Source organism: Mytilus edulis, chromosome 9 (assembly GCF_963676685.1).
Source record: "Mytilus edulis chromosome 9, xbMytEdul2.2, whole genome shotgun sequence".
NCBI classification, from domain to species: domain Eukaryota; kingdom Metazoa; phylum Mollusca; class Bivalvia; order Mytilida; family Mytilidae; genus Mytilus; species Mytilus edulis.
The window spans coordinates 40,400,867-40,415,429 of record NC_092352.1 but is presented as its reverse complement, the minus strand read 5'-3'; the positions used below and the strand labels follow the sequence as shown (position 1 = coordinate 40,415,429).

Sequence of the window (14,563 nt, the reverse complement as noted above, 5' to 3'; positions counted from 1 at the left end):
TTCAAGTCATAAGAACAAATTAGAGTTATCGCTCTTGGTACAAATACTGTCAATTCTAAATCAAACACAAATAACCAATATACGCATGTAACTTGAACAAAATTAAATGTTTTTAAAATGTGTGACTTCATGACAACATGCTTACTCCTTATAAGCATTTAATAATTGTTCTTAAAAATGAAGACACCTAATAATTCATAAAAAACCGTACATGTAAAATACAATACATTTATATCGTTTGCTATTATGAAAAAGAAGATGTGGTATGATTGCCAACGAGACTACTCATTCAAAAAGATCAAATGACACAGAAATTATCAACTACAGGTCACTGTACGGCCTTGAACAATGAGCAAAGCCTATACCGCATAGTATTTCAGAAAGGGTCCAGCAATGAAAAATGACAAAAACAATTCAAACGAGAAAACTAAGGGCCTAATTAATGTACAAAAAATGAACGAAAAACAAATATGCAACATAGCAACAAACGACAATCACTGAATTACAGGCTCCTTCTTTTGAATGGTTATTCAGTATTTATACATCTCACGTCTTTAGTGCCTGGCGTTCGTTCTAGACGTTATGCATTTTACAAACAAAAAATGCAAATAAAAAACATACTGCTTCTTCTTTCCGAAATTTTTAAAATGAAGTGTACTAGTTTAAGTAAAGTTATATTATCAACTAAAAAATATTAACTGTAATATTTTATCTCATTTATGCCTTGTCTCTTTTTTCTTTAACCCACCATGTTTGTCTCCTGGAAGCCTGCTACTTTCCTATGCAAACGGTCGTAATTTAATTCCGGACGGTTAAAGTTATAGACTTGAAAATTGTGGATATCTGCTGCTACTCCCCTAAGCACAGACGGCACTAAGAGCAAAGACGTGTCTGATCGCAGGGTCAGAACTGTGTGTCTGGGCAGAGTAATAAGATGTCTTCCTGTGAACTTCACCTATAGTTACTTATAGCACGTTAAACACAGAGTCATGGTCGCCATGTCGGTTATGTACAAAGCGGGGTTCATATCTATGTCACATTACTATAAGATGTTCTCGATCTGATATATATAAGTAATCGGTTTTTAAAAGTGTATTGTTTAAACCTATTTAGTATACCGATTACAATTAAGCGTTGTCTTGACTTAAAGCAGTGTCTTGGTTTGTCCGAGATAACTCGCCATTGCAAGACGATCATCGATGTATTCTTTAATTTAATATTTTGAAGCTTTCAAAAGACAACAAGGATATTGTTGTTAGTTGTACCGTTACAACCCCTTTTCTTCATATCTTACATGTCATTAAATTGATAGTGACTATTTAAACTGTGAAGAACATAGTCAATGATTGATAGTTTATCTTAAGGGTATGTCCTTGTTCTTATCATTTAATCCATGATAATCATTTTGACATGGTTTTATTTTTAAAGTGATTATAAATATTATTACTTTAAATTATGATTATGTATGTCAGTGTCATTATGATGTGTTAAAACAACAAATCCGTAAAAAAAAAACATGTGACGAAAAATTGCTGTAAATTTTTTTTATATATATTTTTTTTTATTGTTTATAAAAACTTTTAGTAAGGCATTTTTATAACCCACTTTCTAATGTCTGTTTTATACTATATTTGTTTGTATTGCTGTATCTTTTATTGTCGAGTGATCCTTGACCAAATTTAATCTTTGATATTATAATAATCAAATTACAATGGCACGCGTGTCATCATCATGAGTCGAATGCAATTAACAAGTCTGATAAACTCAATAAATGGTGATGATGTTAATTGTGATAATTAACAACTAAACTGACATATTGGTTTATTATATTCTTTATTACATACTCAGCTATATAATATGTTTTTTCGGAGATGTGCTAAATATGTGACCATTATATTAGTATGACAGTCCAAGGACAGTCTATTGCGAAATAGTGTGAAATGACCAAATTATTGTAAAATTCGTGAAGATAAGTGTTGCATTAACCATTTTTATAAATCTTGGACGCCAATAAATATAGTTACGTATTGTCAAAATTATAGTTTCAATTGACGATATGCACAAAGAGATCTAAATTTTTGAACAAAATAAATTGAATTTTAACAGCTAGTGAAAACAAAAGAACTTCAACGTTCAATTTCATTAATGCAATTACTATTAAACTGATCATCAAATTAATGAACTAACTGATCTCACTGCATGCACATATTGATATAATTAACCTGGCCAATGGTCAACAAATCAATTAATTACACTGATGTAGTGTGAAAATCTCTGCAGTGTCCACGACAGGATCAGACACGGCACAGTATGGCCGTAATCACCAATTAATCTTTTCCTTTGAAGTAGACCAACATAGTCCTGAACCCAATTCACTCAATTTGATGATGATTCAAGTACTATATTCAATACATCTTATTCCTTATATATATATTAAATTTTAAAATTATTTTCATCATATTTCAAAGATCTTAACATCAGAATCAGATCACAAATAGAAGACAAACATGGGTAATTTATTTTCCAATCGTAAGTGTTTGGTTTGACACATTTATTTTTGCCGCTACCCGAAGGCAGTCGTTGATTGCTGTTAAAACATTATTTGATCATACATTTACAATATAGAATTACAGTTATTGAACTGACCCTAAGGGAAAGACGGATTTATACACGTTTCACACAAATGAAATCTGCTGACATATTATGTAATTATGGACAGTTACATATGTTCCGTTAAGACTGAAAATCCTTGGACTGACCAGTATATCTTCCGTTAACTTGCCACCAATAACATATGTCTAAATCTGCGTCCTTATATTTTAAATTCAACGATGAAAATAACAAACGAATTTTTATTTCAATATTAAAAATATATATATGACGTTATAAAGATAATAATTTCATTTTCACATAAATATCAGATATCTTCTAACTTGATGTAGCCCATTACGAATTTTCTTTGATTCTCAACAACAAGTAAATAATTGTTAATGTCTAAATTCTCTTCTTTTTTTAAATGACCCCCCTTAAATTGTAGTTTAAAAATTATCTGATTCCCGATTGTGACCTATTTAAAAAAATAATAAAGCATCTTTTCTTTATCACCATCAGGGATTTCAATGTCAATATACATTTTTCATATAAAGAATTAAATTCTTAGAACAAATTATGAGTAAATTGCAATAAAAAGATTTAATTCGACTGTATGCGATGAGGATGCTGTTGTGTACACACGTGTCCAATTTTTAAATATTTGAATGAACATCACAAAGGCGGGGAAAGCCCATTTCCTCTCGTTTGTAAACGAGTGTAACAATTTTGACCAATCAGCGTCGAGTATATTCGGATTGTTGGTGTTTAATTTTGACAAGATAGGGTGCATCACTTTTTCGGAGTTTAAACTTTTGGATAACGTATTTATGCCTAAATTTATGAAATTTATAGCAATTCAGAGTAATGAAAGGTAAGTTACATGTTCAATAAAAAATGCCATTTATAAAAATTAAAGAAAAGAAAGTGAAAGGTCATAACAGGGCAAATATTATGGGCGGTTTAAATTTTTGAAAGTTTGTCAATGGAAAGTAATAACAACATAAGAAAATAGATCTTTTTGGAAAAGAAGAGTTAAATGTGCTATTCAATAACGGTTTCTTCAAGGCGTGTTTCAAAAATTAATTTTGTTATAAACGATGTTACTGAAAATGCATCATAACATTTGAACTCTACAACTTTCACGATAAAAATAATAAAATCCATTTTTTTCGGGTAATGAAAATGTTTCTTCGTATCCATATAATGATATATAAAGATTTAAGTAATCACAATAGTCCATCAAAGACGAGTGCATTCTGTTTACTCATCAAGCAGTCAAATGCAGGAAGGGTCCAGCTTGTGATCCAAATTTGAGTAGGCTTATCGTAAATTTAAATGGTAAACAAAGTGATTGACGGTCATTGTAACATACTTGACGTGCCATTTGCAAGAATATAGAATGTTAAGTGACGAAAACTTGTGAACTGACATCCACTGGCTCCAGTCCAGTCGAACTGTCGAAGACAAAATGATAAACATGTTTGATATTCATCGAACAATTTTATTGTTTTATTGATTTCTTGTTATCACATGTATCAAACACTTTTACCTATCTAATTATTAGTTGATAACAGGTGTATACGACGATGAATATGTTCAGACTTGTGCTAAATAAATTATGAATAGCATTCATTAGTGTCATTGAAACACGTTTATTTTCAAATCGCTCATTGGTTATCGACCTTTGCAAGTGCCGGCTTGTTTACATTGACAACCAATCAAAAGCGGGGACACCCTGCTTGTTACTAAAAATAAATGGTAGGTTCACGGTATCGATGTTTCAATGACAAAAATAAACTTTCAACATTCATGATAATTTTGCATAACTTATACTTGATGTGGATCTTATTTGAACTTTATCATAACTGACATTCCTTATATGAAAACCATGTTTGTAAAAATTCGTAAGTACTTTTATAATTCATAATCAAAATATAGCAACATTGTAAAATTATGAAAATGCATCAAATGTTTACTGTACATTTGTAATTCAAGTGCTAAAATTAAATTTTAAAGTTTTAGAATTCTATGAATGTTTATTTTTTACAGCAAAATCACTTAATACTTAAATTACATGCATGCATATTTCCCGTTGTAACCAATTTACATGTATGCTCATTATTTTTTTACAGTTCTAAATGCACTCAGCAAATTTCAAAAGTCTCCAAACACATTTATCCCAGTCCACATGCATCTTCGTCCAAGAACACGGAGTCAGATGACAATATGGAATTTACCTGAAGAACTTTTGCTGTATATTATTAAAGGATTACACATCAGAGATGTTCTTAATTTGAGAGCTGTAAGTAAAGTATATTTTTATAATATTGTGATTTAATTTTATGTACAACAACAAATAGTCTGCTTCATCTCAGATACATGTCACAAAACTTTAGTTAGTTAAGAGTTAGTTTAAATTTTCAAAATATTTTTATTATTTATTTTTCAATTTCATATCATTTTGTAAGAATGCATAGAATTTTGCTTACATTGACTCAATATTTATGTATTAATTCACATAAAACAAATAATAACAATTTAAGTAGTTCTGAAATAACTAGTGTTTTCTTTCCCCAGGTTCACCCATACTTTAAAGATTTAATAGAAAACAGTTCTGTGATCTGGAATTCCACAAGTTTTCAAGATGAATGGCCGTCACTGAAAAACATTCCACATTTTGAGAAGTAAGTATCATTGAACTAGTTTATAATTTGAGTACAAACACTGCATCAGCAACTGTCATGATGAAGACTTGCAATGCAATGAGTTATTTTTACACCTACACATGATGATGTTGTTTCATTCCCCTATACTCTGGTTGAAATGACAGAGTATGCATATGAATACACATTTCAAGATATATGTAACATAGATTAATAGAAAGAAATTTTGATGTTTCAAGTTCATAATTTAGTTTTATTCTATTAAAATTATTATGCTGTAGTGATTCACTGTATATATATTAAACCCTCGTTTCTTTTTCAGAGCTGGAGATTTGGGAAATCTTGAAGCATTGATCAAAATGGCCATTGCCTACCTCTATAATGAAGGATGTAAGTAGACCTTTTTATCACAAAGTTATTTATATATTTGTCCTTTTTGTTTACGCAGGACATGGGGTGTGAAATGAACATGTAAATTTGTCTTCCCTTTGTTGATTTTATATATAAAGGTGTTAATTTCTTCTGACAAAAACTTGTACAATGTATGACGTAAAATAGCAGGTTCATTTATATTTTTTTGTTATAACAAACAGAGTTTTGACAAAAGAAAATGAACAGATGAAAAGAAAATGTAACTTAAATCAATTAAACAAACAATTCATGATTAGATTAAAAAAGAAAAGCAATATGGTAGAGCTGTTTTTATGTACAAGCTATAATTAAGAAATATGCACATAGGGTTTGAAAAACTAAATAAATAAATATTATAGTTTAGGTTAAAGACAATCAACACATAATTTTTAGTTTTGCCTCATCTATTTCCTCTGACCAAAAATACCATACCGGTCTGTTCTGGTTTCTGAAACAATTCCAAATCAAGAAAACAAATTAATTTTTTTGTGTGCTAATAGTAAAAGATAATGAAATAATACTTTGAAAGCTTAATTATATATGATTTAATTTTTTGTTTCAGTACCTACCGATTTGGAAGGAAAGAAGACCATCAACAATGGAGAGAAGGCAGCAGATATATTTTGTAGAATTGAAGGACTAAGTCCAAACACAGATCCTTTTACATGGCTGTTTATACGACCGCCATGGTCTGTTAATGGTGCTTGCTGCAAAGAATGTGTCTTCAAATACATGAAAGATTTTATTAAAACGGTAAGGAATGATAATACCAGCAGCGCATTACTAAAAAAAAATCTTGCGACCAAAATTGACCAGAGGATTAACTGAAATTTTCATGACAATGGTCTGAGATGTTTACAGTTTCATGACATAAGGTTTAATTATTGTGAAACACCTTTCAAACCATTTTTAAGTATGGGGAAAAGTATGATGGACATTTTAAACATATAATCAGCTTGCTTTAATTTTGGAAAATCTGATTTTTTGCATTTTATTTTTCTTGAGTTAATGACACAAAAGGGGAAATAAGTCAAATATGAATGAATGTTGATTTACGATAATTGTCAATGAGGTAGTATCTTTCTACAAAATTATTGTTGTAAAACATTTATTTTATCAGCACTGAATGTGCCTTTTGAATATAAATCAAATGACACAATTGAATCAATAACCTTTAACATTGAATATTGATTATTTCAGACAAAAGACAAAAATATCCATGTATGTGTAGCTAGGACATTAATGTTACTGGAATCAGAAGATAAAACAGAGATATTCCAGTATCTGAAGGATGGCGCTGAACTTGGATCAGGCGTGGCAGCATTTATGTTCTGGCAACAGAAATATGATAAAATGGTAAATACAAACAAAGACTTAGAGAAATCAAAATGAACATTACTTCTTACAGTCCGTCAATTGAATTGTAAAATGATATTTATGCTGAAATATATTTCATTAAAAAAAATGAAAAAACTGTAAATGATCAGAATGAAAATCCCATGAACTTGATTTTGAGTTAATGATTTATTATCTCTTTTCAAAAGTTTTAAAAAGAATGCATACTTTTTTATTTATTATTTTTCTATGATGATTTTTATCTATCTTGATTTTAATTCATAGGTAATGGACAAAGGAACAGAATTAACAAGTATACGAGAACTGAGGGATTTGACTTCTTTAGGCTATCTTGAAGCTAAACTGACTCTCTGTAAATTCTACGCACATGGGAAATATGGAGGTTTATCTCAACACCAGGCAGCTATCTTTGTAAAAGATTTGGTACAGACAACATCACCAACAAACACACAAGACTGCTTTCAAACCTCACAGGAATTAACACAATCTATGAGGTAAGAATAATAATTCAGGAAATTTGGTTATTCTTGTTTTTAAATGTGATTATAATTGCTTGGTGTATGGTCTGTAAATTCATGAAATTAAAGCATCCAACACTGTATGAATAAAAAAAAAAAAAAAAAAATACTACATCATCACATCATAGTATCATTTAAACTGTATTTATCTTTAATGTAATTTTAAATTAGCGTATCAAAACAACAATATTAGAAATATAATATATTTATCCTAGAACTTGATTTTCACATTGAAATATAATATTCATGTATAAATTCCCTATTAACGTGTTTTTTTTTTCTTTCAATTATTTCAGATACATTCTTGTTGACTGGTTAGTAGAAGTAGCAGGGATGAAAGATTTCTCTAGTCATACACTCCATGTAGCCGTTAGTATGGTGGATAGATTTTTAAAAGTTCACAAAACATCTCGATCCAAACTGCAATTATTAGGTGTTGCTGCTATGCTTCTTTGTTCAAGGTGAGTAATATTTTTTAAGTCAATGCATAGAACATAAAAATGTTGTTTTTTGTGTCGTTCTAAGGAAGGTAACCATACATTTTGACGTCTTTGATGTTGCTGATGATAATATATAAACCTTCAATAGAAGTTGGTTAATTGACTTTCTAATTGAACAAGTTAAAATTGAAATAAAACAAACATGAATTGAAAATGATGTATTTTTTTATGGTTTCAATAATTTAAGGTCACAAAATAGAAAACCCCATTGATATATGAAATTAATGTTTAAATTTATTTTTTCAGATATTTAGGCAAAGACATTATCACAATTAGAGAGGCAGCATGGCTGACAGACAGTACATACAAATATGAAGATATTGTCAGAATGATGGGCGAGATAGCTGCTACCTTGAAGGGCAACATTAGGACAATCACTAGCATTGATTTAGTTGAGATATTCTGTATACTCTGTGATCTGGATAAGAAGTCATGTTACTTAGCTGAATACATCTGTGAACTTTGCCTTCTTCAGGCTGAGATGGGACAATATAGCCCTGCAGAGATTGCTGCAAGTTGTGTGTTGTTAGCTCGTGTCTTAATGAAGCATGGTATGTATTAACAAGATGCTTATGATTCATAAATACTTTGTTTGTTAATCCTAAGACATTTTTTTTTCAAATATAAATAAATCGAAATTTGAAGAAATGAGTGTGAGGAAGGGAAAACATCTATTAATTTTATTAGTATTTAAGACAGAGATCTGAAAAGTTGCAATTTATTTTAGAGTTATCTCCCTTATACTGTTATAAAAAGTTTATTATTTATTTATTTTCAGAAAATGCTTGGCCATCAAAGATGAGTTTATTTACAGGATATAAGATAGAAGATATAAGTAGATGTGCATTCCATCTTCATGAAAAGTGGTAAGTTTTATTTTTGCTATCAGAACTTTAATTTTTGTTTATGTTTTTTCTAGAAGATTGTCAATTTTTTTCAAAAAATATTTTGTGTTTAAAACTTTTGAATCCACAAATATATTGTACTTGAATTTAATAATGAAATCAAAACGTTATGCTTTGAAAGCATTGTCTGTGTAACTATAACATTATGTTAGTTGAAGATGGAGAAAAGTCATTGATATGCTCATTTTGTTACAATTTCAGCTTTTTGGAAGGATCAGTTGTGGATCATAGAGATGTCAAACTACAGTCTGTTAAACTTAGATATGCTGAAGAAAAGTTCTACAAAGTCAGTGAAATACAGGTAAGACTTGACTATCATGTGTTAGTTTATAATGTACTACGGGTTACACAGAATAAATATAGGTACGTTTTACAAGACAAAGACAACACATTGGTATACACAGTTTGTCAAATGAAGTAAATTACATTTCACTTTATCAAATGAGCTTCAACAATAGCATTCATGAAAAATGTTTTCTAAAACATACAAAAACAATATTTGCTAATAAATTCATACATAAATCATTTGAAAATGAATATATTATAAATGCTAGAAGTAGCAAATTTAAATATAAGTTATCTCCATTATGTCATTTAAAAGTATAATTTGTAGAAGTAAATAATTATGATATCTCTCCTTGATTCTAATGTTTTTTTGTGTATTTCAGATAATGAGTTATGAAGAATTGTGCATAATGTTAGGTGTGACAGAACACATACTTCAGGGATGTGATGTGCGTGTCAAGTTCAAGAATGACGATGAGCTCATCTTATCTCCCTCCAGGAAGAAAAGGAAATATGACAAGTAAGTAAAAATAAGATACAAGTTTACAAAAATCCTCAAAATGAAATAAAAAAACAAAAGGAAAAATATAATTAGATCTTGAATGTCATCAAAATTATAACAAAAATTTGAAAATTACATTAAAAATTTGTATATAAAACATTTTATTTTCATAAAATGTAAAAGTACAGAGGATTTTGAAGTTAAAAAACCTCAATGCACTTAAAATGCTAAAAAAAATGAGAATGAAGACCATTTTAGAAATTTGATTCAGTTTGAAAGTTTAAAACATGTGGCTTAATTTTTTATCTTTCTATTGCAGACCATATTCCCGTATGAGAGAAAGAAGAACTTTTAATAGTTTGACAATGGAAGGAGTTCGACCACATGATTCTGTTTTGTCTGGTTATGATGGTGACAAAGAAGATGCAGATGAGTCTTTTATAGAGGAAGAAGGTAAGAAATTATAAAATATTAGGGTTCAAACATTAATAAAGGCATCTTTATAGAATGTATTTCAAGGTATTGCTTCTACATGTAATATTTTTACATTTGGATTCAGTGAGAGACTTACAATCATGATGGAGCAAATGGATTTTTTTGTAAAGCAATTTCATAAAAAAGATCGATTTGTAAATAAAATGAGGGATAAACCATTGAAGCATCCGAATCAACAACTGTATTTAAATTTAAGAACACATGTCTGACACTACTATTAATAAACCAATACATACAAAATTCCATGCTAAAATAGGAAGAAAACTGTTAAGTAAACAAGTTGAGATCTAAGTATATCGTGAAATAGTGATTATTGAATTGACTACAGTGTTTATTAAGATTATATAGTTTAAATAAGTTTTGTGGTTTTTTTTCAGAATTCAGTGATTGCAGCAAGCTTGATGAAGGATTTGATGCTTCCTCATGCTCAGAGGAAGAGTCTGTTATCCAACCAACATCTGCCAGTAAAAATGTCAAAACAATGACCTTGAATATCTCATTTATGAACACATCACCTCTTGCATCAGGATTTTCATTAGTTACTCCTGGTTACTCCTGTGATAAAGATTTGACCTCAGGATTGGCGTCTTCGCCAATGTCCTCGACCCTAGAAGATTGTCCGTCCACGTCATCCGTCATACCAAAATCATCATCTTTGTGTAAACTTGAACATCTACCTTCATTATGTGCTGACTCTACAAGTGATTCAGACTTTGAATTCTCTCCATCAAAATACTCTGACAAACGTAAAAGTGCTACAAGTCACATGACTTTAAGAGGTAGTCGAAAAAGACGACAGGGAGGGAGTTGTTGTGCTCTAGTGCTACACCACAATCTACGCCAACACAATCAGTGATTGTTGTGATATTGACAATACAGTAATGTGCTACCGATACTGCCAAATAACACTGTCATGGCAACCAAGTTGCAGGGTGTATTTTTATGTGGTCATATCCACACTAAATTGAATGACTGAATGAATGGAATGTTTCTATTTAAATTTGATAACTGAGAAAGTATGATTATGAAATATCTCAAATAATTAGGAAACATCTGTTTGGCAGATATAGATTTCAGCTCAGCATAAATATTTATCTTTCCTTCCAAATTCAAAATAATTCATTTTTGGTTTATCCCACTATCATGACTATTAAGAAAAGAATAAGTTGACTAATTTATAGTCTCATTTGAAATAAACCAAAGAAAACTACTTTGGCGATGTCATGGGATAGATTTTAATATAAATTTGTTATTTCAACGATTTTATCAAATATTGCATGCATGAGGATGTTTCTCAGAGGAACCCTATCTTAAAAAAAATGAAAACACTATTATTACATTTGTCAAATAGATGTTTCCTAAACATTTTGAATTAAAATTTTTAAAAGCATAATTGTTCATGTAATAACTGTTCTGATAGATTATTTATCGTATGAATTGTCTTTATGACAGAAATGTATGGTTGACATGATAATATGCCTCAATGTGAGATGTCTGTATTTAAGTTTGTCTGAAAAGTCATGCATGATAATTGGATAAAAGTTAACATTCATATGATTCTCATTACAATGTGTTTAAACATTATTTGAAAAACCAAATTGTTTGCTTTTTTTGAAGCATTACACTCTTCATTTGCAGATTTATTTGGGGACAAATATTTCTGGTCAGGGGGAGAGATGTGACATTGGTTTGAAGAAAGCCATATTATTATGTGCAATGCTATTTTATTTTATAGCTAAAATGATTCCGTCTCAGACATATCAATATGATATTAAAATGGGTAATAAATGTTAGTCAAACTTTAAATGGTCATTCCATGTCTATCACATCTAATCATGAATCAATATTTCATCATTTTCATAACTTATCATATTTTTGTTGATAATTTATATTTATACATGACTTTTATGCATTTTATATTTTTTTTATATAACTGTGCCAGTTCCCGACTTTCATGACTTTCTAATCTTGACTTTTCCATGGCTGAATTAAAATATATGTGAATTTCATTCTTTAATTGAAATGTTGTCAATCGCTGGCATTTTTGTGGTTTGCTTCATTTTCTTTTATAAATTCAGCATTATATATGTGTATTTTTGCTACACTTGTGCATGTTTAGTGGAAAATATGTAAAAAAGACTCCAAAAAGACTTGTATTTTAAATACTGATGAAACTTGTAAGAAAACTTTTCCTATTGAGATCTGCATTTTTAACCGGTTTAGAAATCTTTATTAAATCTAAGATTTCTTTCTGTTATCTGTTTTCTGTTATGTACCTATTGTTATAGTATATATATTAACTGTTTGTTCTGTTTTCTTATGAGTATGTCTTAGAAAGTGTTTTTGTTATCAAGTTATGTATATTATTGTATGAGAGTTTTTCACATGTTAAAATTCACTTATTTATTTAGTAAAGTTGGATGTTTGGTTTATTGCTGAAATATGACTACAGTAAGTCATTGTTTAATTTGATCACTACATTATTGGAGGATAGTTAATTTATAGGAGGGGGGAGAGTATTTACCTGAAATTTGCATACTGGGGAAGTATAGGATTTTGAAGGTTAAATAGTCTTACAAAAAATTTAAGGTTATTTTTTACATACCAAATTTAGGTGTCAAATTCCAGTCATTATAGACCCCCCACTTTAATTGTTTTCAAATTCCCGCATTAGATTTATTTATACTGAATCAGTCCCATTGAAAGCATGGATGAAAAATACATTTATTTTTGTATGATTGTGGGCATTTATGTGTGTTCAAGAATTCTCATTTATGTTATATTTTGTGGAGATTTAATATTTTTGTATCAAAAGAATAAAATTTATAATATTGTATACTTGTGATATATATTTACTGCCAATATGAATAGCTTCTTGGTATTCGTTAGTAAGAGAATTAAGTTTGCTACAGCATTGATCAGCTACTCCATATTTGCCTGTATAAGAGCATTTAGTTTGTTGCAGCAACTGGTCAGTTGACAGCATTGGATAAACATACTGATTAGTTACCTGAGTAATTCTTTAGCATATGCAATTTTGCCACTCAGCTGTAGTATAAACCCAAATGATTAGAGTTTCATGCACACATCACACATCTCTGGAACCTTATAACAGAACAAAATTATGGAGAAGCCAAACATAAGATATTGATAATTGAATAATGTCAACAAGAAAGTGATGTCCTGTTCTCTCACCTTGTCTGAAAAAAAATCACTTTACTCTGTCATATTATTGGACTTCTTCTAGCATTGTTTTCATTAAGCAAAAACAAAGGAGGTTAGGGTATGGAAATATTGTTGCTATGGTATTTTTCCGACCAAATGTAAAACCCTTGTGAAATTAGGGTCTGTGTATGGCTATGGGATGCTTACATTTGCAGCCAAGTTCAGTCAAAATGGGGACATTCAATTCCATGCATCGTTTAGAAAGGGTCACACTTGCAAAAGCTTTTTCAGGGATTAGTAGATTGCCTGTAGCAAGGCAAAATGTTTGCAACTTCCTCTTACATTCCAAGTTTCCTCAATGTCAGGGACGGGGAGCATATTAATTCACCCCTGTCCTTCATATTTAGGGTACATTGTTTGTCTGGCTATCTCCTACAGTTTTGAAGGTACAACTTTAATGTGTTGTAGGTTGTTCATACACATAATGAAGGTGTTCATGACCACAGGATTTTGATTTACTACAGTTATGGAGGTGTTCATGGCCACAGGATTTTGATTTACTACAGTTATGGAGGTGTTCATGACCACAGGATTTTGATTTACTACAGTTATGGAGGTGTTCATGGCCACAGGATTTTGATTTACTACAGTTATGAAGGTGTTCATGACCACAGGATTTTGATTTACTACAGTTATGGAGGTGTTCATGGCCACAGGATTTTGATTTCTTTGGTAGTAGCTGCATGAAGAGATCATGCTTTGTCCAGCTATCTCCTACTACAGTTATGGAGGTGTTCATGGCCACAGGATTTTGATTTCTTTTTTCAAATATTCTGAAAAGGTACTAGTAGTTGGACATTTTTTTCGGTACAAGCTGCCTAAAGAAATAATGGTTTGTCCGGTTATCTCCTCCTACAGTTACATCATAATACATAGTGTTAAATTTATAACTTCCTATGGTCAGGCGCGTGACACCATTTGTGTCTTACAGACAGGGTAACAACTTCAAGTTTTATGCCAGCATCACTTTTTGTCAAATCTAAAATATGTGGAACTGTACTTATGCATATGGCAGAGCAGACAAAGGAGGGGGGCATTGTCCATATATAGTTCATATGTGTTACACCTAGCTGATCGTACCGTCTGCATACTTGTTAATAGTTTCTTTTCA

The 14,563-nt window shown here is 30.4% G+C and overlaps 1 protein-coding gene across 2 annotated transcripts; it reads left to right on the top strand.

Moving 5' to 3' along the window:
- Positions 1-3,324: 3,324 nt before the first annotated feature.
- Positions 3,325-13,063, top strand: LOC139488316 (cyclin-F-like). Of its 2 annotated transcripts, none has more exons than XM_071273847.1 (14): positions 3,325-3,463; positions 4,725-4,894; positions 5,170-5,276; positions 5,578-5,645; positions 6,229-6,419; positions 6,867-7,022; positions 7,287-7,516; positions 7,837-8,001; positions 8,287-8,591; positions 8,819-8,906; positions 9,147-9,246; positions 9,614-9,750; positions 10,052-10,185; positions 10,605-13,063. In XM_071273847.1, exons 1-14 carry the CDS (start codon positions 3,457-3,459, stop codon positions 11,081-11,083), a joined length of 2,337 nt encoding a protein of 778 aa, XP_071129948.1. In that variant the 5' UTR covers positions 3,325-3,456; the 3' UTR covers positions 11,084-13,063. The 2 variants fall into 2 exon arrangements, with proteins under 2 accessions (XP_071129948.1, XP_071129947.1); XM_071273846.1 differs by lacking the exon at positions 3,325-3,463 and adding an exon at positions 4,340-4,496.
- The last annotated feature ends 1,500 nt before the right edge of the window (positions 13,064-14,563 follow it).